General features: G+C 34.0%; 2 protein-coding genes across 4 annotated transcripts in view; one reads left to right on the top strand and one right to left on the bottom strand.

Moving 5' to 3' along the window:
- The window catches only part of Tbc1d22 (TBC1 domain family member 22), a 443,277-nt gene extending 437,898 nt beyond the window's left edge, over nt 1-5,379 (top strand). The window contains exon 4 of the transcript XR_015071133.1: nt 4,206-5,379. The gene's annotated coding sequence lies outside the window, so the exon portion shown is untranslated. The remainder of the gene's footprint in view (nt 1-4,205) is intronic.
- The window catches only part of Usp32 (Ubiquitin specific protease 32), a 75,073-nt gene that overhangs the window by 19,587 nt on the left and 34,361 nt on the right, over nt 1-21,125 (bottom strand). For 2 of the 3 annotated variants that reach the window (XM_085950114.1, XM_085950116.1), the window contains exons 17-22: nt 17,768-17,870; nt 17,125-17,451; nt 15,943-16,031; nt 7,356-8,080; nt 1,623-1,768; nt 43-320 (exon numbers count right to left, since the gene is read on the bottom strand). In XM_085950114.1, coding sequence (XP_085806240.1) covers nt 43-320; nt 1,623-1,768; nt 7,356-8,080; nt 15,943-16,031; nt 17,125-17,451; nt 17,768-17,870 — 1,668 coding nt within the window. The remainder of the gene's footprint in view (nt 1-42; nt 321-1,622; nt 1,769-7,355; nt 8,081-15,942; nt 16,032-17,124; nt 17,452-17,767; nt 17,871-21,125) is intronic. The other variant, XM_085950115.1, reaches the window with a different exon arrangement.

The raw sequence follows: 21,125 nt of genomic DNA, 5'->3' as shown, positions 1-21,125 counted from the left end.
ACGCTAGCAACATCAAATAAAAATTTTTGATCGTCAACATACCCTCTCCCGGTTACTCTGATATCTCAGATGCAGAGCCGTGGGATCCCAATCAATAGCGATCAGAGTATCGCTCCCTTTATCGGGGAGCTCCGCAAAGTCCAATCGATCCAAGATGGACTCCTCGGGACACCTCTCCAGCTCCTCATCGGTGGCTGTTTGATCGGCGACTCCTTTAAAGCCCTTTCCGCCGGGGTAAGGCCTGCCAAGTCTTGGAGACGCGGGGGTGGATGGCGGTTGGTGCAGGGTGTCTGATGCAGTGCTCGGGGTGACCGGTAATCCTGCAAAGTGAGTCGCGGTTATGTAAAAAGGAAAGTGAGTAGAAAATTGAGTCCAAAATATTGTTGATATCAATTTTATGGTTGGATCTTTTCCAAACAGATATTGCCGGTGTATAATGCAGTGATCTATACTAATGATAAAATTAGTGTCTGTGATTTTTAAATATTTGCCTTTTACCAAGGCCTGAACAAAAACGAACCATAAGTGCGAGTGAGAAAGCATTCGGCACACTAATATCTCCACAATATGCGTTAGAGTAAGATATAATTTCTACGGGTGAATTAAATATTTTTTGTAAATGTCGCTGGTAAATACTGATTTGAATGACTACATTCATTTAAAAACTGCGAGCAAGTGTAGCTGAAATTTATTGTTTTTGTTTTAAATATAAAGTCAGTGGAAATGTTTTAGTAGAAAATATGGTTAACTATGTTGTGTTTAAATTTGATAGCCGCACTGAGAAGCAACAAGATGGTACAGCGTTTCATAGTTAATTTAATAATAACAAAATTGAGGTCCTACTGTGCGTCATATGCAAGAAACACGGCTTCATTTTGCCGAAGAATACCCATTCTCTTTATATTATTACTATGAGGTTTTGACTATTTTCGAGATTCCTGTTCTGTTCAGGAGTTTCACCTCAATATCTCAAAAGATTCCAGATTTACTATTTTTTTATCATGATTAGGTAAAATTGTCGGATAGCAGTAGTGGTGTGGTGAGGTGAGGTGTGCGTGCCTGCATCTAACCATTGTCAATCGCACGGGTTCAAAGCATGACACTAACATACGTAAGCAAAGAAGCGAACTGGATACTCTTAGAAATGGAATGACACTTTAAAGGGGTTGCACAAATGAAATCAGAACATTCCTTTAATCATTTTATTTCTGTATTTTACTCGGACAAAAAGTATGCAACGATAAGTGAGTGTCGTTGTCGAGTCCATACGGGTAGGGGACAGGGGCCTTATGTTCTAACTTGTGACATTAAGTCACCTGCCGACATGACGTAATTGTGACGTAAGCCAATACACGGTCGAGGCAAGCCGCCCAACGCACACGGCTCAAACATGCTGAAACACCTATTTGTGTATGGGGACAATGGATAACGCCAGTGTTTGGGCAGCGTTAATTTCTCGAATGCTATTATCACTCCGGTAGTACGTCACAATGATGTCATATGACGTCATGTCGACCGGGCGACTTGGACTCGCAAGTTCTAACATAAGGCCCCAGGAGACATATGTGAGTCGCTTATTAGTTGAGTGTAAGTTTATAGCTGTGATCAAAGAGATTTGTTACCGTCGATGTTGAAAAGCAGCGGTTCATCGGTGCAGGGCAGGGCGCATCCTCGACAGAAGCGGGTCCATGGACACACGGCGCACCGCCCTCCGCCCCGACTGACCACCCTCAGCGTGAACGGAAAGGTGTAGCCCAGGCTGTCATCACTGGAATGGTACCGAATACAGTACATTTTATATGGGGCCCATTTTAACTAGGCGAGTCGGTCTACTTTGTGCAATTATTACATCCATGTCCTGCTCGTCTATTCTATACATAAGGCTGCTATCGGCCGTTATCGAGGGTACGTTTAAGTTAGTTGTAATTGTGACAATAAGTGCAATGTTTCAACAGCACCCCTCTTGGCTGTGTTAACTTTCAGAGCGAGATACAGTTTAGATCAGGTGTAGTCAACCTGGTCCTTACCGCCCACTAGTGGGTGTTCGAACTTTCATGGTGGGCGGAAGGGGTTTTAAAAACATTTTTATAGCCAGATATCCAGTATTTAGTTTCGCAGCATCAGCCTCAGGGATCGCATTAATAATTAAATTGATTAAATGGAATTTCATCAGACTTCATGCTTCTATGTATGCAAAGTATAAATAAAAAGATAGATTTAACTACAGTAAGTTGTTTTATAAAGATTTAAACTGCCAAACTTAGCAAAAGTCTTACATAAAGTATTTGTATTTGGTAAGTAATTATTATTATATCGTCGTTGCGCCTGCAAAATCCGACAAACATTTTTTTTGCGTTTTTACATTTTTACGCTATGTGATAGAATGAGACGCGACGGACGGGCCTGTAAAACCCGTTTTCTAATATCAACGCTAGTTTAGAAAAATGCAAAATAAGCTATGTATTTTCACTTAAAAATGGCTTGCAAAATACGCTATGAATATTCCGGTCACATATCACATTTTAAAGTAAAAAAAGTTACTATTAATTGCGCCTGTTAATGACACATGACGGAGTTTGCACTGACCTTTACTTCAGAATGCGCCTTTTACTACAAGCGCTAGTGCACATAGCGGATTATTTAGGTTTGTCGACAAATAATATTTAAACAATAAAAAATGTGAAATTACATTACATTGCACAATCATTTGTGTTTACTTAAAGAAGAGTGTTAATTTTAAAAACCCGATAAGTAGGTTGGTTATACAATTGTTTATTATAATCCAATGTAACTTTCTTGATGTGCTATAATAAAATTGTTTAAGGGGGGACATGCTCGTCGAAGGTCAAAATTGAGTTTTTATTGTATTTTCAAACCATGATCCTGGACACTCCTTAAACGTTGTAGATAATCTATTTATATAATTTTGAAGCCTTATTATCCTTTATAGTTATTTTAAACATTTGATGACTGCATGAAGTATTTTTGTTACATAAAATAGTATTCTTTTAAACCTCTCGCTCTAATATTTTAGAATATAGTCATATTTCGGTACAGAACTGTGCAGTGGTGTTAAGATTTTTTACATTTATTAATTTTTAAACGCATTTATAAAACCATTAGCATAATTTATTACGAGATAATTTTTGTAAAATATTCACGATAAAAAATTATATTGATAATCTCTGTGATCCCAAATTTGACAAGAATTAGGCATTTTATTATTCAAAAAATCGGCAAGATTAACACATTTGAAGATGATTCTAAAGATATTTATTATAAGCTATGTCTTTGACCATTAAAGTGTGATAAAAATCTTATGAATAATGATTGCTTTATAATAATTATTGACCTAAGAATAAGGTAGTGTTTTTTTGAAATACGCCATTTCGATTGTCATTCCCTAGTGGTTAAGCTACAACATACGGCCGTAGCCATAAAATGACAAACTATAATTAAAGTAGGGAGTAAAATTATGTTAACGCACGTGTTTGAACATGTACCTAACCGAATTTTTTTTTATTTTTTTTTAAACGGTACATGTTCAAACACGCGCGTTAATATCATTTTACTCTTTACTTCAATTATAGTTTGTCAATTTATGGCTACAGCCGTATGTTGTAGCTTAACCACTGGGGAATGACAAAAGAAATGGCGTATTTCAAAAAAACACTACCTTATTCTTAGGTCAATAATTATTATAAAGCAATCATTATTCATAAGATTTTTATCACACTTGAATGATCAAAGACATAGCTTATAATAAATATCTTTAGAATCATCTTAAAATGTGTTAATCTTGCCGATTTTTTGAATAATAAAATGCCTAATTCTTGTCAAATTTGGGATCACAGAGATTATCAATATAATTTTTTATCGTGAATATTTTACAAAAATTATCTCGTAATAAATTATGCTAATGGTTTTATAAATGCGTTTAAAAATTAATAAATGTAAAAAATCTTAACACCACTGCACAGTTATGTACCGAAATATGACTATATTCTAAAACATTAGAGCGAGAGGTTTAAAAGAATACTATTTTATGTAACAAAAATACTTCATGCAGTCATCAAATGTTTAAAATAACTATAAAAGATAATAAGGCTTCAAAAGTATATAAATAGATCATCTACAACGTTTAAGGAGTGTCCAGGATCATGGTTTGAATATACAATAAAAACTCAATTTTGACCTTCGACGAGCATGTCCCCCCTTAACCTTTCTAACGCGGCAACTGACTTTAGTCAGCCTATACGCGCGAGTCATCCGCGCGTCAGCTGACTAAAGTCATTTCGATTTTCGTTTGCCTAGTACTGCTTTCCGCCAGGCGCGAATAATTCGAATATTGATTTAATTTATTCAAAAATCATCCTTCTCTTGACATCTGTCAATGGATAGCCTAAACTTTTGTTCTATCTAATTTAAATAAATATTTTTCGGGAGCGTGTCTTGAATAAAAATATATCAGTCATCGGGCCAATTCAAATTTGCCGCGTATATAGTGTCTTATCGCTTCTTAGTGCATGTGCGCCGAAGACATTTGACTGACGTGTTTGTAACGATACGAGTTTGCGATATAATAAGTTATATTGTTTTTTAGTGATTGAAAAACTATTTGGTGCGTAAACTGTTAAATAGAATATTCGAAAGTTACATTGATCAAAGTGAATTTACAAAATATTTTTACAAAAGGAATGCTTTTGGAGATTGCATTCATTCGCCTATCTGCCAGTATATTATCCGCGAGTTTATAGTTTCGGAAAATAATTTGAACCAGGTGTCATTTAAATATACCTAGAAGTCCGCGATTTAATATGTCTCTTTGTTTATCATTGATTAACATTTTTAAATACTATTTTCTGGTTATAGTATTACCTAGGTGAAACAGACAAAAATTATTTATTTACCCTAGTTATCAGCCATTTATAAAGAAAAGACACGAACACTCAGACGCCCGTTCCCGCATAAATGCGGAAATTGTCGTATTACGCAAACACCAGGTCCCGCGCTACTGAATTTTTATACACTGCGCGGCAAATCATCGTCTGCTGGTGTGAGACAGACACTTGAGAATTATTTTTTTCGTAATACTATTCAAAAGGGTTTGATTCATGACTACTATTTTTTTTATGTAGAATTCTTCTTATATTTATAGTCGAAAATAACTCGAGTTACTTACTATCACGTCATTATAATAAAATAAGAGATTACCTATTCTAGTACCAGGTTATTGAAGTAATATAATAAAAAAAAAACAAATGAACTTGAAAATAAAATTGTGGTGACTATTAAGCATTTAGAAGTGCAAAAAGTGTTTGAAATTTAATATTTTACGAATTGTAATAGGTATTCGAAAAATAAACCATTTTGTTATATAAACTATGTGTCATTCGATTCCATTCAGTTCGGGGTCAATGGTAGGTACAAACCAGGCACTGGTGGTAAGTACATCACTCTCAAATAGCCAGTAGTTCTCAAGGATGATTTATTTATACTCGGCCTGCAGTGCTGCAATGTGTATGCGAGTTCAAACAAAAGTTACACAGTTTGAGATGTCCTGGATGCTATAAAAATGAGTTATTTATGACTGATATTTTTTCAACACACTCAACAAAAATGCTCATAAAAGTCATAAACCATATTATTATTCATTATGTGTATGACATATTTGTCGAAATGGTAGCCGGTAGACTATAAGAATACTGAACTGTTCTTACACTTGTTAATCTGTCATCGACGCATTAGTCCAGCACCATTTCGTAAGTGTCATGGCGCCGCTCGAGTAAGCTGGCATTTTTTCAATGAAGAAGTCTTGTTCGTGATTTCTTATCAGATTTAGGCGACGAATGTTTATTTTTAGAGTCACATAAAATATTAGGTTCTGTCATAATCATTTTTGAACTTGACTCCGATTTTTTACTACTCTATTTGTGTATGTTTGACTGACATTTATTACGATTTATTGATGCTTGAAATCACAACGCGCACTGTTGTACTAAGTCGGGATTCGTAACGCTTAGAAAGGGTTAATTATTTATCCATCTTACTCTGGATATTTTTATTTCCCCTTCACTCGATAATTATTACTTATTTATATGTCAAATTTTGGCTGGGAAGATAAAGGTTTGTTCGATACAGACTATTGGCTTGGTTAAAGATGTTTTACGCATAGAATTAATATCATTAAATTATGCAATTATCATTTTTTACCCGGGGCAAAATCCGCTATGTCTAAAATACGCGTTAATTTAAATCCGCTATGTGCTGCCTCAACCACAAAATGGATTTAAAGACCCAAATAAAACAAGCTATGTGCCTTTTAACCACAAAAAAAAAAATTACTACGACTAAAGTGTTAAATATTGTATTATAAAATATCATTTATACTGAATCCGAAGTAATTTTCAGTTTATTTGCTTTTTAAATAACGTAAGGCATTGTTGAGTAAATCAGTTTTTTCCTTCTCCTGAAAAATTGTGTTTTATTACATAGCGGATTTTGCAAGCGCGACGACGATATGCTTTAACTTACTGTAACTCTGCTTTATAAATTTTATGAAGTAAAGTAACTTCTTTACTTTATAAATACCATTACTGTGGAACCGGTGGGCGGTTAGAAAATTTTACTACTAACAGAGACACAAAAGTGGGCGGTAGGTATAAAAAGGTTGACTACCCTTGGTTTAGACGGCTAACTTATTGTAACAATTATAATACCTCAATACATAAATAAGATAAACTACCCTCGATAGCAGCCTTGTGTATAGAATAGATGCGCTGGAGCCAAATATACGCATCGATTGGCTAACATAATATGAATATCATGATGTTATCAACATACTGTCAATAATTCTTGGTGTAAACAGTAATTTAATAAAATATGGAAGTTTTGTCTCCTTCAACAGATAATGTCAAACAGTGGCGAAGACTTGGTACCAAGCGGTAATTTAACGTTAATCTTAACTAATAAAAACAATTAATAATACAAAGTATACTCAAAGCCTAGAAGTGAGGATACTCAGATCCCATTGCAGGCAAAACCCCTAAGAGATTATGTGAAGATTCGATAAGTCAGAGAGAGAAGACGACGTTTTCCCCACATCGTGGTGCATGGAAGACCATTACTTATTATTCCATTATTATCATTATTTATAAGAAATGTAATCACTGAGTGAGAATCTAGCGATAACTTTACATACTCTGAAATTATTGGGGCTGTAATAGTAATTAATACTTGTATTATTATACCTATTAGTTTTCATTGAACTAAAAATACAAATTGCAGATGATGTTGGTTAGTTTTTAAAATTCAATTAAACCAAAAAATGATTGTGATATTAAAAGACAACTAACCAATCAGTAGCGTGATTGGCTTGATCAGGCGGGACCGGCGGAGGCGCGCTCAGAAGCCTTTCCACCTGCCTCCACACCCCCGAGTACAGACTCCTTCCGCTGCAACCGCTCCTGGCCTCAACGACCAACGGACACCCGAACACCTCCCATCGCCGCTTATGCTGAGACAGAAAGTACAACTCCTGCCTGGACTGCTTGCGGTGGACCGCCATCAGGAAACACTTCTTCGAAATCCTCTTTAAATTGTCACCCATTTGTGACAATCTAGACGCCGAATTGTTGGTGCTCAACGCGGGTTTTAACTCGACTCGTAAAACAATGTCTTTTGCGGATTCGTTAATGAATTGATCCATTCTCGACGCAGTATCACCGCCGAAAACTCTGACATCTTCTCTAGACAAATTCTTATTATTATTTCCCGTCGATATTTTGTTAAACGCATTCCCTAATTCACCATTTTTTGTAAATTTCATTTTGGCGTTAGGACTGTTTGTTTTGTTAGCCAAATCTCGGACGATAGGCAGTGGGGAACCCCTAGGGCTATACTTCCTAGAGTCGTAACTGTTAAGTCCTTTGTTTTCGACGGCGGTTTTTTTGGTTGCATTCTCATTGTTGTTTTGTCCGGGTTTTTCCTGGATGGAGGTGTATCCCGGTGATCCGTTGCTGGTGGGTTTTATGGTCTTAGAGTTTCCGTTGTCATTGCTTTCGCTTGAGGAAGAGAGTCGCTGAAATTTGAAAGTAATGTATAATTCGGTTCGCAAATGTTGCACTGTCAAATTATATCAATCGGATGATTTTTAAAACAACATATAGGTACAAACACCACATTAGAATACAAAATGAATATTGAAGGAAATTGAAATTACACTCAACAGAATCCTTTCAGTGTTTCCCAAACGTGCAACACGTTTATACTTTTAGATGAAACAGTGGTTTGGTCGGTGTGGAGATAATGAAAATACAATTGAGCGTAGTTATGCACAAAGCAGCCGAGCCACACAAACTTCAAACAGAGATAGAAGCACTTTTATGTAAATTGTGTTTATTTAAATCAGCAAAGCCTCTGTATACTGTTTATACTTATTGAATGATAGATATTATACATATATATGATATTTTATAACTTTTGAAGAGATAAAAGCATATAATCTATGAAATTTTGGTGTTTTAGCAGTCCAGGGTGTTTTGTGTAAAACGATTTTTTTTAGAATGTTCATTCTGCAGAATGCAGCCATCTCTTATTTTTGTAAGAAAAGTCTTTATTTTTGATTATTTTCTTTAAAAATAGCCTTCTAAGTTACTAAATTATTATGGGAATTTCAAAATTCTGAAAATAATTCAAAAAACTTGTAAATTATACATCAATATTTAGCTGCCTGGCACTATTTTTTATATGAAAAATCTGTATATTATAATATATATAATAAAATGTAATTGAGAAAATAATATTTATTAATTGAATGTAGAAAAACACACCTTACAGTCACGATTTTAAAAATTAGGTAAGTACATAATATTATCCACTGTCTGCTTTTTGCAGAACGAATATGGCACATTTTTAGAACGCATTTATATGACATTTTTGTATGACAGCAGCTTGGTTGCTTTATGCAAATCGAAAATGTCATATTCTGCGATTTGCGAAATCTTTAAAACGCATTTATATGAAATTTTTGTATGACAGCAGCTTGGCTGATTTGTGCAGAACGTAAAACAAACGTGTGAGATTATGGAAATCACAATAACTCATTTTTTTCAAAATTGTGGCTTGGCTGCTTTGTGCATAACTACGCTCAATTTAGCTACTGCGCATCCAGCTTAGTAGAGAAGGGGTGTGCATTCGACAGGCAGTTAAAATTTTCTTTCTATATTTTGTAACGTTAAAATTATTTTTTCGATTTTAAAAGTACAAATAGTACAAAAAAAATTATTAGTGTTCTTTTTTGATATACTTCACATAGTATAATATGCCTACCACAGATGGCAATATTGTGTGAATCACTGTAGAATCAAATATTTTTATGAAAAAGAAAATTCAACCCCTTCATATCTCACGCATAACCACAGTTTGGGAAACACTGAGTTTTATTTCATTGATAAAAAAAAATGTATATTTGTGCACAATTTTAGCCTACAATATAAATAATGAATTACAGAACTGCTCTTTTCTCTACACACTAAATACTGTTTGAAATACGTAAAAAAGAACTACAATCGCTATTCAAAACTAAACAAAATGTATGGAGATTCATAGTTTCTATCGATATAGTTATATATAAAACCATCTATAACCTATTTGAAGAATTATAGCTTCCGAGTAATTCGGCTGCTCTAAATATAAACACTGTATATAGACAAGCAGACTCGACGACTCATGCCGATTGTCAACCTTTAATAACAATTATACTAACGATTCAGCTACCAATTCGATTGATAGGTTTATATAGTGTGTTGCTTGAGGTCAAAATTATAAGGAAGGCAAAAAATATCTATATATATCTAATATCTAATATTTTAGGTATACGTGCGCGTGTTTGTTTTCAATCTCTGCTTCACTTTTATAGAAAGTAATATATATGTACCTGATTTTTGGTTTGCATAGACTAAAAACTTATCAACATTTTATTACCTCTTGGAACATACAGTGTTTTTACTTGGAATAGCTGAATAGCTGTAGTGAAATTTTCTTTTTCTTTTTTCTATCAATTTTTTTTTCGAAATAACGTTATATTTTCGGTTAAGGTGATGCCTTTACTGAGCCTGAGAGGTACCTAGCGGAAAAATACGAAGCTTGCAATTTGAGACATTTTTTTGATAATTTACAATTTCAACTGTATTAATTAATAAATATGTATCTGAAAACATTAAAAAAAAATATATTTTTTATTTTAAGTCAAAGACCTACAATTTACGAAAAATGTTATAAAATGTGAATTTGGTGCAGGGTCTCACGTTATTTTTACATAGTTTATTAAAAATATTTTCCTTTTTAATGTTTTCAGATACATATATATATTAATTATAATTAATACAGTTGAAATTGTAAATTATCAAAAAAATGTCTCAAATGGCAAGCTTCGTATTTTTCCGCTAGGTGCCTCTTTAAAAAAGGCTCAGTAAAGGCTTCACCTTAATAACAGTTTTAAGCTGAAATATGTATCAATTTAAACGTAGCTAATTTTGTAAATATTTCATTATTTTTATCGTGAGAGTTAAAACCTTGTCAACTATGACTTTCCAGACAGTCTTGTTTGTATCTACTTAAAAAAAATGTTTGTATACATGAAGACGATCGCTCATTAAAAAAAATGTGTACAAAAGCGAATACATATTTTGAAAAATAAAATTTTAAAACAATCCATCTACCGTGTACGATTTTTATCGTAAAATTGACTATGAGTGTTTCTAGCATCATAAGAGTGTAACTACAAAAACAGTCAAATTTAATATGTATACTTGATGAAGATTTTTTTTTTACTGAATACTGAATGGATATATTTCAAGAATATTAAATTCTTACCTAATCAAAAAATTTGTCGCTTTACCTCGGTGAAATTTGATACAGGTCCGACGGCATAAATATTTGATTTAATCCGGATGAGTCATAGCTCAAAAGACAAAAGCGCCCAGCCGAACAGTGAAAAATTTAAGATTAGAGTCCCACTTGGTCTACCTTTTTCATATTAGGATTTTTCCTAATATGTATGTTTTCTGCGATATATATACATTTACCGTTTTCGTGAAAGTCCATAAGTGCCTGTACAGCCATTACGCTAAAATCTAAGCACGGTCTTGGAGAAACACTACTTTGATACTAGAAAATTATAACTGAAAATACCTGACCACCAATCAAAAAACATCTATATACAGGAAGACATCAGTACATATTGGATTTATGTAATAAAAGATATTTTAGGTACATAGTTCGTTATTGCACATTGTTGGTTAGACTTTTATTGCGTATCAGTAATTTCGATTTACAGTGTTATACAAAATAATTATAGGATTTTGCGTATTGACAGCATAATATTAATCCTAATCGTAAGTAAACAATTATATACAACATAAATCGCGTCAGCCGATCGCATTATTACGATGATTTGTTATTCTCAACACTTATTAACGCTACATTAATAACGAAGTAAGAAAAAGTATTATAGGTTATTATTTTAACCACGGTAGTAATTATTTTTATGTTATGCAACGGGCTTGGCAATTTATTTAATACGATCAACGTTGACAGTCTTGCACGGGTTTGGGTGAATTAAGTATTTTGAAGTGAAGTATTTATTAGAAATGGCAAGTAAAAGTAATTAATATTGATTAGTTTACAGTCACTTAGTCCATTCGATCAGGAATAATTCATTAGTTATATATATTAAATCATTTACACTTTCTTCTGAGCCTGTTCCCAATTTTGCTATTGCGTTCAAAGAACGTGATTTACGCACGTCAGTGGTCTTCTTCGAGGGACATTTTCAATTATTAACCACTCGACTGTTTATCCCGAGTGTGACTCGGGCGCGGATTTACTTCACACACTGACCAGCCCGAGTCTCACTCGGGCGTTTTTTTTTTCTTCTTGACAGGAATGTTTATCACGAGCTACATTCGGGAAGATCGTATTTCAACTTGTCACACAGTTTATTATTTGTTTTGACTGGTTATACCAAAATGTTCCTTATTTCAAACTTTACCGTCTGGAAACCTTCTTAATAAATAAACAGTCTTTATTTTAAAGTCATCCTTTTTACGATTACGTAATAAACTCACATGATAGATCATTTCAAACATTTTAACAACTTCAAAGTCCAATTACTCAAAACTAGTATTCTCCAGTTAGTGTGTTCTGCCAGAACAGAGACGATATTAATGTACACATTAAATACATCAACGTTTTACACGTGCGTCAGTGGCGAAGGGTGAAGGTAGGCTGAAGAAATTAAAGAGTATATTTACGGTTGCATATCACTCGTGGATCACATATGTTGAACATAACGGCGAAGTTGGGAAAATACGTTGTATGAAATTTGTACAAATAAAAAAAGAAATAATTATCAAACATTTTACCCTCTAGTAACCCAGGAAATAATTATAATTATAAAGTTACAATACCTCCCAAGCGACACATGGTAAGTGTATATTATTATTGTAATCATCTTTTATACAGTTATTCTTTACCGGTATTTTTGATGTGTAGATATCATCTGTTTTTCATTCTACCGTCGAATTAGGGGGTCCTAAAGCTTCTTTACAATCATGGCAATAATCAAATTATAATAAACCGTTACATAAAATTTTTCACATGAAATAGTATATTATTTTTAGACGAATTCATTAATATTTCAGTTATTGAGGTGCCAAGGATGAAACGGATACAAGTGACATAATTAAAAAATAAGTTAGGAGCAGTTTTCACATTACACACATTGCATGTAAATTGTACGTACAACATTTCACTGTGGCACAGTTCACCGTGAGCTTTCTTATCGGAAAGAGATGACCATATACCATACGGTCTCCAATTTTATTAAATTCAATATGAACGTTAATTCAATTTTCATAGCTGATTTTGTCAAAATTCATGAATTCAAGAATGAGAACCTAACCTAACAAATAATCCAGTGTATCTGCTATTTTCGAAATTTGTTTGCCGCTGGCTTCCTGTAAAGTGTAAACCGACAAGAACCGTGTATTATTTAGACATGAAGTACATGTTAGTACTATACGAATCAAAGAGGTTGGATGGTCTTTAATAGACGGCCATATATTTCCGATACATTTCACGGTGAAGTGTGATACGGCAAACTGCATACGTACAAATTTCTGGACACGTAAAAATATATAAGCATTTTATTTCCAACATTTAAGAACGTGCCGTAGAAATGACGTATACAATGTCATAGCAATCTTATACAATTAGAATGGTTTGGGTTGACTTGTCCATCTTCAGACATAACGCATAAAAGAAAATATTTTTATCTTTTTTCTTGGAATAGCGACAAGGAAAGAAAGGAGTTGAGACGAAACCTCATTCACGGAATGTTCAAAACGGTTATGTAAAAATTTACAATCGCACCCAGATTGGTCACCACCAGTGCACTTGTATTCGTTCAATCCTCAACATTTCAATTATCAATAATAATGTCATGACATTATATTCAAAGTTGAATTTTAAATTACACGATAAATTATGTTTATTTCTATATAAATGAAACAATTAAAATGTTGCACACAATTAAAAAACAAATTAAGTGCAAAAATTCATTTAAAAGTTACAAAATAATAACATAATGTTATGTGTACCAACTTTATCAAATCCTTGCTCTGTCAAAAGGACACGGGACAAAATTCCATTCACCAACGGTATATTCCATCGGTCCATCTTGCAAACCTCGCAAATCCGTTTCACTTTTGTTTTACATAGAATTAAAATTTAAAAATATGAATAAAAAACAAACTCTTAAGGCAACGATTCCAGGCATTTACGAACATTATTAGCCAGTCCAGAGCGTAAAGCGCTGGCCTTTAATCCGGGGGCTCCGGGTTCGATCACGGTGAGGTGAGAATATATTTATGTATATATATAATTCGAAAACACCTCAGAGAAATATATAACTAATAGAAAGCATATTTTACAAAAAAAAATTATACCCAGCGGCACTTGAACCCGCAGTGTGTTTTCAAATTATGCATATTCAATAAAAAAAACATTCTCAAAACTTGTGAATTATTCATTGAATAAAAAAAAAAGTTTACTATATTAGGTATGCAGGTATGCATGTATATTTATGTGATTTTCTCAAAGCCTGGGTGTTTGTTATTGTTTCACTTCAATTACTAACTGCACTACTGTTTCACTACACTACTGTCATTGGGCCTCGTGGCCTGGTGTAGTGTTGACAAGAATATAATATATATATTTTTTTTTACTAAAATTTAATTCAATTCAAATAGGCACCTTATTAAAAATGAATGGTTTGCAAATTTTGATTGGATTGATTTTTGAAACGGTTAGACGTTGTTTTCTGTGCAAGAATCTTAAACAGACATAATATTAACTTATTCAATAAAATCGCATCTTTACGAGTTTTACAAGATAGAACGATGAAGTCAACTTGAAAATACACTATGTATTTGTAACTCTACATCTATGGTATGAATATGAAAACAATAATATTATATGAACCGCATAAATGCAAAATCACCTATGTCCATGGATTTGTCATTAGAGAAACAATGTGAACAGACATGTGTCTTGTTCTAGTGGCGAGGGGCAGAGGTAGGCTGTTAAGATTCGACATAAACAGTGCACATTAAACTTTCTTAGTCATACTTATTTGTTTTCATTGAATTAAGAATAAAATTTGGAGATGGCGCTGGTTAGTTTTTAAAATTCAATTAAACCTTGCCTTAACCAAATCATAATAGTTTAGGTATGCTATGGGTGATCCGACAAAAATAGTGCACACTTTTCAGTCACGCTTAATTGTTTTCATCGAATTAAGAATAAATATTACAGATATTGGTTAGTTTTTTAAAAGTCCTGCTTACCAAACCATAATCGATAATAATTACAAGATAAAAAGAACTTTTTATATACAATGTTTTTAAATTTTCTGTTGAATCATATAAACTTGACTTGACTAGCTTAAACGATCAAAAAAAATTGTATTTGATAGAAATAATTCTGAAATGTTATTTTGACACTCATATTGATTTCCATAGTAACGCACGTATATATTAATAATTTAAAGTGGATTGGATTACGGATTTCTTCTGAAATAACTTTTCATACAAAACAGAATTAACTGAAAATGAATTTAATTTTACTTAAAGATGGCTAAAAGTATTAAAAAAATGCATTGGCATCGTGTTCTGATATATTCTAAACGTTTCAAATGTCTAGCTAGACAGGAAGTTAATTAAAAATCGATTGCAAGATTTGTACCGGACAAACAACCACCGGACAAATAAGAATACGACATAATAAAAACATTGTAAAAAGTATTCTTCTATCTATAAAATATCTAAAATTATGTATAGGGTCACGGCCTAATTTTAGATATTTCATATTATATAAATGAATATTTTTTGACTATTATCTACTATGGCATGAATTAGGCAGGGTTTAATTGAATTTTAAAAACTAACAAACACTATCCAGTTGAATGAAAACAAATATGGTTGACTGACAAAGTTTAGTGTGCATTATTTATGTCCGATCTTAACGGCCTACCTGTATCCTTCACCACTGTCTTGTTCGATAGCTCACGGGTTTGAATCATAGAATCGGGTGAAATAAAAATGTGTCTTAATTAAATTGCCTGAATGCATCCAGCATACATAACCCCACAATGCAGTTGTCTGTATGTTTTTATGCTCTTGGATTAGAAATGGTGAGTAACCACCTTCACTGGGAAGATTTCTACGATAAAGTCGACAACGTAATGATGTAATTGCATAATATCATATTGCAAGTTTCGATCATAGGTGATTTTGCAGTTGTGGCCGATTCGGACGTGTGAGAGTGACAGCGAGATGGCGGGCGTTGGGTGAGTGAGTGAGCGGGAGGTATGATAAATACCTTGAAGCAGAAAAGAGCAGGCATGCACAAGGAGGAAGTGTTGGGTCTTCTTACCTCCGCGGGGGGCTCTCCGACAAGCGCATTCGCATCTGGAAAAGACAGGAGATAACCAATCAACAATCGATAATACTGGATGAGAGATGACTGGTAAAAAAATGGAATGCATTGGCATATCGATGTAACGGATTTTTATATATTTTGGCATCAGACTTAACCCTTTGGCTGTTACGATGTCATGAAAAATCCGGTCGAGGATTGCTACCAATAATTGTCGATAAATTAAAGTATTGTATTATTTTTAGACACCTTACCACTCTAATTGATTCTGCGAAATCGGAATATTATGAAAACACGTTTCGTAATTAATTTATTGTTTTGAATAGATGAGGCAATTAGATATCCCGAGCTGCATCTACTGTTAAAAGTAATTGACATATCTCTTTCTCACTCGATCATATGGGCGATCGCGAGAGCGAGCGAAATGCACGATCCGCTCACAGAGTTTTGATTTTTACCAGTTACTGGAAACAATCGGTTATCCCACACGAGTACATAAAAAGTAGTGGAATTAGGAAACTACGAAAGAAAAATTTTGCTTGGTGGCCTCGTTAAAAGATCTCGTACAATATGCGTGATTTGTGAAAAAAGTCTTTATGGTGTTTGTTTATTGGAACATTTAAAATATGTATTGCAAATGATTTTATTTCATTATTTTTTTATAAATGAAACTGTTTTTATATAGCACAAATCCACTTTACTTAAAACACTGAGTTGAGTAAAAGACTTTCCCATTGTTTCAAATCCATAAAATAAAATAAAACATTGTCCTTCCACCAAGAATTTGACTGTAAACAAATTTTTATATTGTAAACTCAAATTTGTATTTGGAATTGTTTTTATTATAAAAAGGGTGATGCCATGAAAAAAATATACAATAGTTATAAGTTCTAAAACCTACCCAGTCACAAAACATATATGAATCGGGTTATATTACACAACAATAAAACTAAATAGATAAAACCATGTTTCGTACCACTGGTGCAGTAGTATGTTCCCAAATCAAGTTAACATTTCAGGCATCAAAAGCAAAACGACAATCGTTGTTAGCATTTCTGACCATTATCAAAAACAATGATATATCGTTGCGTAGCATTCTATCGTAATAATCAATCGTAATGTTACCTATACATTCGTCCTCATTATTGGTACCGGAGGCGTCCCCTGCCGCGCCCGTATCGTCCGGTGCACCAATAATGTCTCCCCCTTCATCGAAGAGCTCGTCTTCATCCGGCAGTTCGTAAGCCAATAATCTCCCGGCGCTGTCGGGTTTGACTCGGCTGGTGTCGTTTGGCGATTTGAAGATGGCCGCGCAGCCGCCTTCGGCCAGCAGGAGTCGGCTCGGAGCGACGCTGCACATCGGCGACAGGTGGAGCTTCAGGTTCCGGTAGCTGTCTTCGGAATTCAACCGAATGCCGTATTTAATCGGGACTGATCCGTCGAGAAGAATTACTGGAATGTGAAACGAGAATTTGGGGTTTATGTTATTGAGATGGGCCTGGGTTTCCAAGAATCTATAACTTTTAAAAGTGAGTAATCGGATGGATCGTCAAGCTGGAAAACATGGGCTATTTTTTTATGTAAAGGAAGCGTGTGATACAAACATAAAAGATGTAAAATAAAGGAGTCTTTTCCAATTGGAGAACTATCAGGACTCCCCTTTGTCGCAACTGTCAACTGATGAATTGCCAACTGCATATTTTGCCTTACCATTGTGACTGATGGTGAAGAGTCATCTGTTTAGAAGTAGCTTGCGATGGTGACTTACCCAATACTTCCACCAGGATATAGCTCTCCATTGGCAGCGGTAAACTGAGCATGTTGAACGCGTCGAATCTGACTGATTCGTGACCGCACGATGCACATGTCACCTGAAATTTGACAGATCTTTATTATCACTATACTCACACTATTCACACGTTCCATCTTCGATCAGAAATGCTGATTCCCCTTTGTCAATAATATACTAAAATTTCAACATAGTGGTATCACAATTAGATATCGTTCACCAACCAAATTCTCCTCGCACCACACAGGTCTAAATCTGGCGTATCCCGAGGAGGCACAAAGTGTTGTGATTTAGAGTTGTCTATGTGTGGGAGTGTTTCAAGAGCAACAACCAGCAAAGACTTTGCCATGAGAGGTCGCCATGCACTCGAGTGGGTTTTAAAGAATTTATTATTATACGCCGTAAGAAGTCAGATACCTAAAATTGACACACTGTCCCTGCTTTTTGACATAATATGTAACATTGTATCTAGGTATCTTTGACATAATAATATGACAATATATCGTCGGCTTAACTAGAAAACTGCTTATCTACAGTTTAGCAAAATGTTCAGGAGAGCATAAAAACTGAATAAAATCAGTTGTAACCAATATCATGTTGTGAATTTTACATATGTTACGTAAATAATAATTTTTGTTGATTTGGCATTCAAATATTAAGAAAAATTTTAACCTGTCTCCCAAAAAACACAAAAAATGCAGATACGTATTATTCTCTTTTCCTTACCAACATAAAATTTGGAGATACGCAGTTTGCGTAACTTATTTTAAGTATGCAAATTTAGTGTGAGGATACTAATACTAATATCACACCCACGGTGGCCGCGCGGCATAAGCTTTGGACTATCATGCCGTGGGTCCCAGGTTCGAATCCTGGGTCTGGCAAGTACACATATTGTTTTTCAATATGTGTGTGAGTCAGGGTATGGACCTAATAGGTTGAGCAAGTGGCTGACATCCATTTCTCGTAAAAACAAAATCTGTTAATTCAAACCTCTACTCTGTGGAGGCCCATATGATCCTATTAGGATCGGACATGGTCGGAAAAAAAAAAAAAAAATACTAATATTACCCAATTATCAACACACAATGAATGTAACAGCATGATATAACAAGCTGAAAGAAGTACCTACATAGCAAGCTTTTCTCCTACCAAGTATAATCATAGGAAAATAAGTTTGAACTATTAACTTATGGAAGAATAATATTTTATTAAAATGTTAACATATAAAATTTTTACAAAAATAGTTTCTTGCACACTCTGACATATCTATTTCTGCATTTTAAGGATAGCACAGTGGAAGTTGATCTTCTTGATGCTTTTTTCGTACTGGTTTTTCTATTTGTTGCATTAACTGTTACAAGCGTATTAACCAACACTTTCTTTTCTGCCCAAGATAACTTCCAAAAAATCATTAAACATAACTCTCCTCTCTTCTGATATCGACTGATATTTTATAACAGAGTGATCTTTCTTTGAGGAACTGCAATTAAACCTTTCTTTCAGTGTTCTTTTCTCTTTGCCGATGCCATACTTCCATTTTCCATTTATTTTCTTTTTTCCTTTGTAAGATTCACCCTTTTCTCTCTTTTTTGCGATTGCCCATTGGTTTTTATCCATCTGACCCGTTTGAGATCTTCGTTTATCAACTGTGTTATCTTCAGTTGACAGACTAGCATTAATCTGTACCTCCTTTTTTGTATGTATTCCTTCCACCTGCTCTGCAAAGACTAACACATCGTCTAGCGAATTGTTATTCGAATCCATTTGGATGTAGTTTTGAGTCTCCACTTGCTCAATCAAACAATGAGTTGTCTCTAAAATGTTATTTGACTCCATTTGGATATAGTTTTGAGTCTCCGCTTGCGCAAACAATGAGTTGTCTTTTCTTCATAACCATTTTCCACCTGTGCTACCGAAATGCAAATTTCACCTAATTCAAGATTGTTTGAATCAATAATTGTATTTACAGTCCTTGTCTCCACTGGCTCAATTTTCTTTGTGAGACTACCATCATCATTGACGACGTAATTTTTAAGGGCATTCATAATTTTATGGGCTCTTAACGACGACATGGTTGATTTCTGTAACATAAAAATTCAATGTGTCACTAACCCCTTCCGTGAATTTTAATAAAACAAGTAAATAACCATAATAATATTTATTATCAAACTGTAAATTATTTTCTATACTTTTGTAGTGTCAGTAATTAAGTTTTAGTACAAGAAATGGGATCAACAAAAATAATAATATCATATTAATCGTATTACAAACGCCCGCAAACTGCGTATCTACTGACACACTCTTATGAGAAAAGTAGGTATCTACCACAGTGAATTTAAAGTTCATTTTAAACATGTAAACAGCACTTTTTCATATAAACTTAATATTTAATGATATTATAATGACATAACATACCTCGAATAATGTGAAGATTCGTTTAAAAACACCAAATTTGAGCAATTGAACTAGTCTGAACAGGAACGTTGCTCGCTGCTCGCCAAACTTAGAGCGAATGAAAGCAGATACGCACTTTTCTTGTCACTAATATGATGTTAGAAGTTACGCATTTTTCTAAAGCGAAGATTGTGCAAATGCCATATTTTTTTTAATTATACATAGTTTGCAGTTCGATGACGTATAAAATTCTCTACAAAATGGCGTTCTCAACTTTTTTTCGACCAAATACGTAGATAAGTAGTTTTCTAGTTAAGCCGACGATATATTATATAACATCCACAATCAGACAATCACATAGTTTAACCCGATCGGCGCGTTAAGTTTCCATACAAAAGATGTGCTGTCCGCGGTAGGTTTTTCGAAATGTTATTCTTCGCTGTTTTATAATAAATACGGCAGTTAAAAATTGTGGGTACAACTGTTATCATGCCTAGATACATAAGGATCCAAGTGCCACACTAAAACACATAATAGAGTGTTGAATTTAGCTGTGTTTACTTTAACAAAACTACTGTATTGCTTTGTTCGGATAAACTCTGTAGCCATTTTCGATGACAAAGCACTTGACTTCAAAACAAGTGCGCCGATGAAGACAATTAATCACTGACTAATTTTATTTTACTCGTGTTAAAAACACTTAAAAATGCCATAAAAATTATTGAAAATAATAGCTTTTATTGGTGACTTATGAATTATTGTTAATTAGTGTAAGTTTTATTGATGACAAATCCATTAAAATTGGATGGTAGTCACCAGTTTTATTTCGTGGCATAGATTGTGTCAGCATTTTACATGTTTTATGGGCCATTATAATTTAAGCGTAAAGGTGAGTCCACACTGGTTGAAAATATTATAATAATTTTTTTGTTTTTTTTTT

Source organism: Rhyacophila brunnea, unplaced genomic scaffold (genome assembly GCF_057557595.1).
Source record: "Rhyacophila brunnea isolate RB1 unplaced genomic scaffold, BYU_Rbru_1.0 scaffold_23, whole genome shotgun sequence".
NCBI classification, from domain to species: domain Eukaryota; kingdom Metazoa; phylum Arthropoda; class Insecta; order Trichoptera; family Rhyacophilidae; genus Rhyacophila; species Rhyacophila brunnea.
Note: the sequence above shows the minus strand (reverse complement) of the source record. Positions and strands in the feature narration are given on the sequence as shown.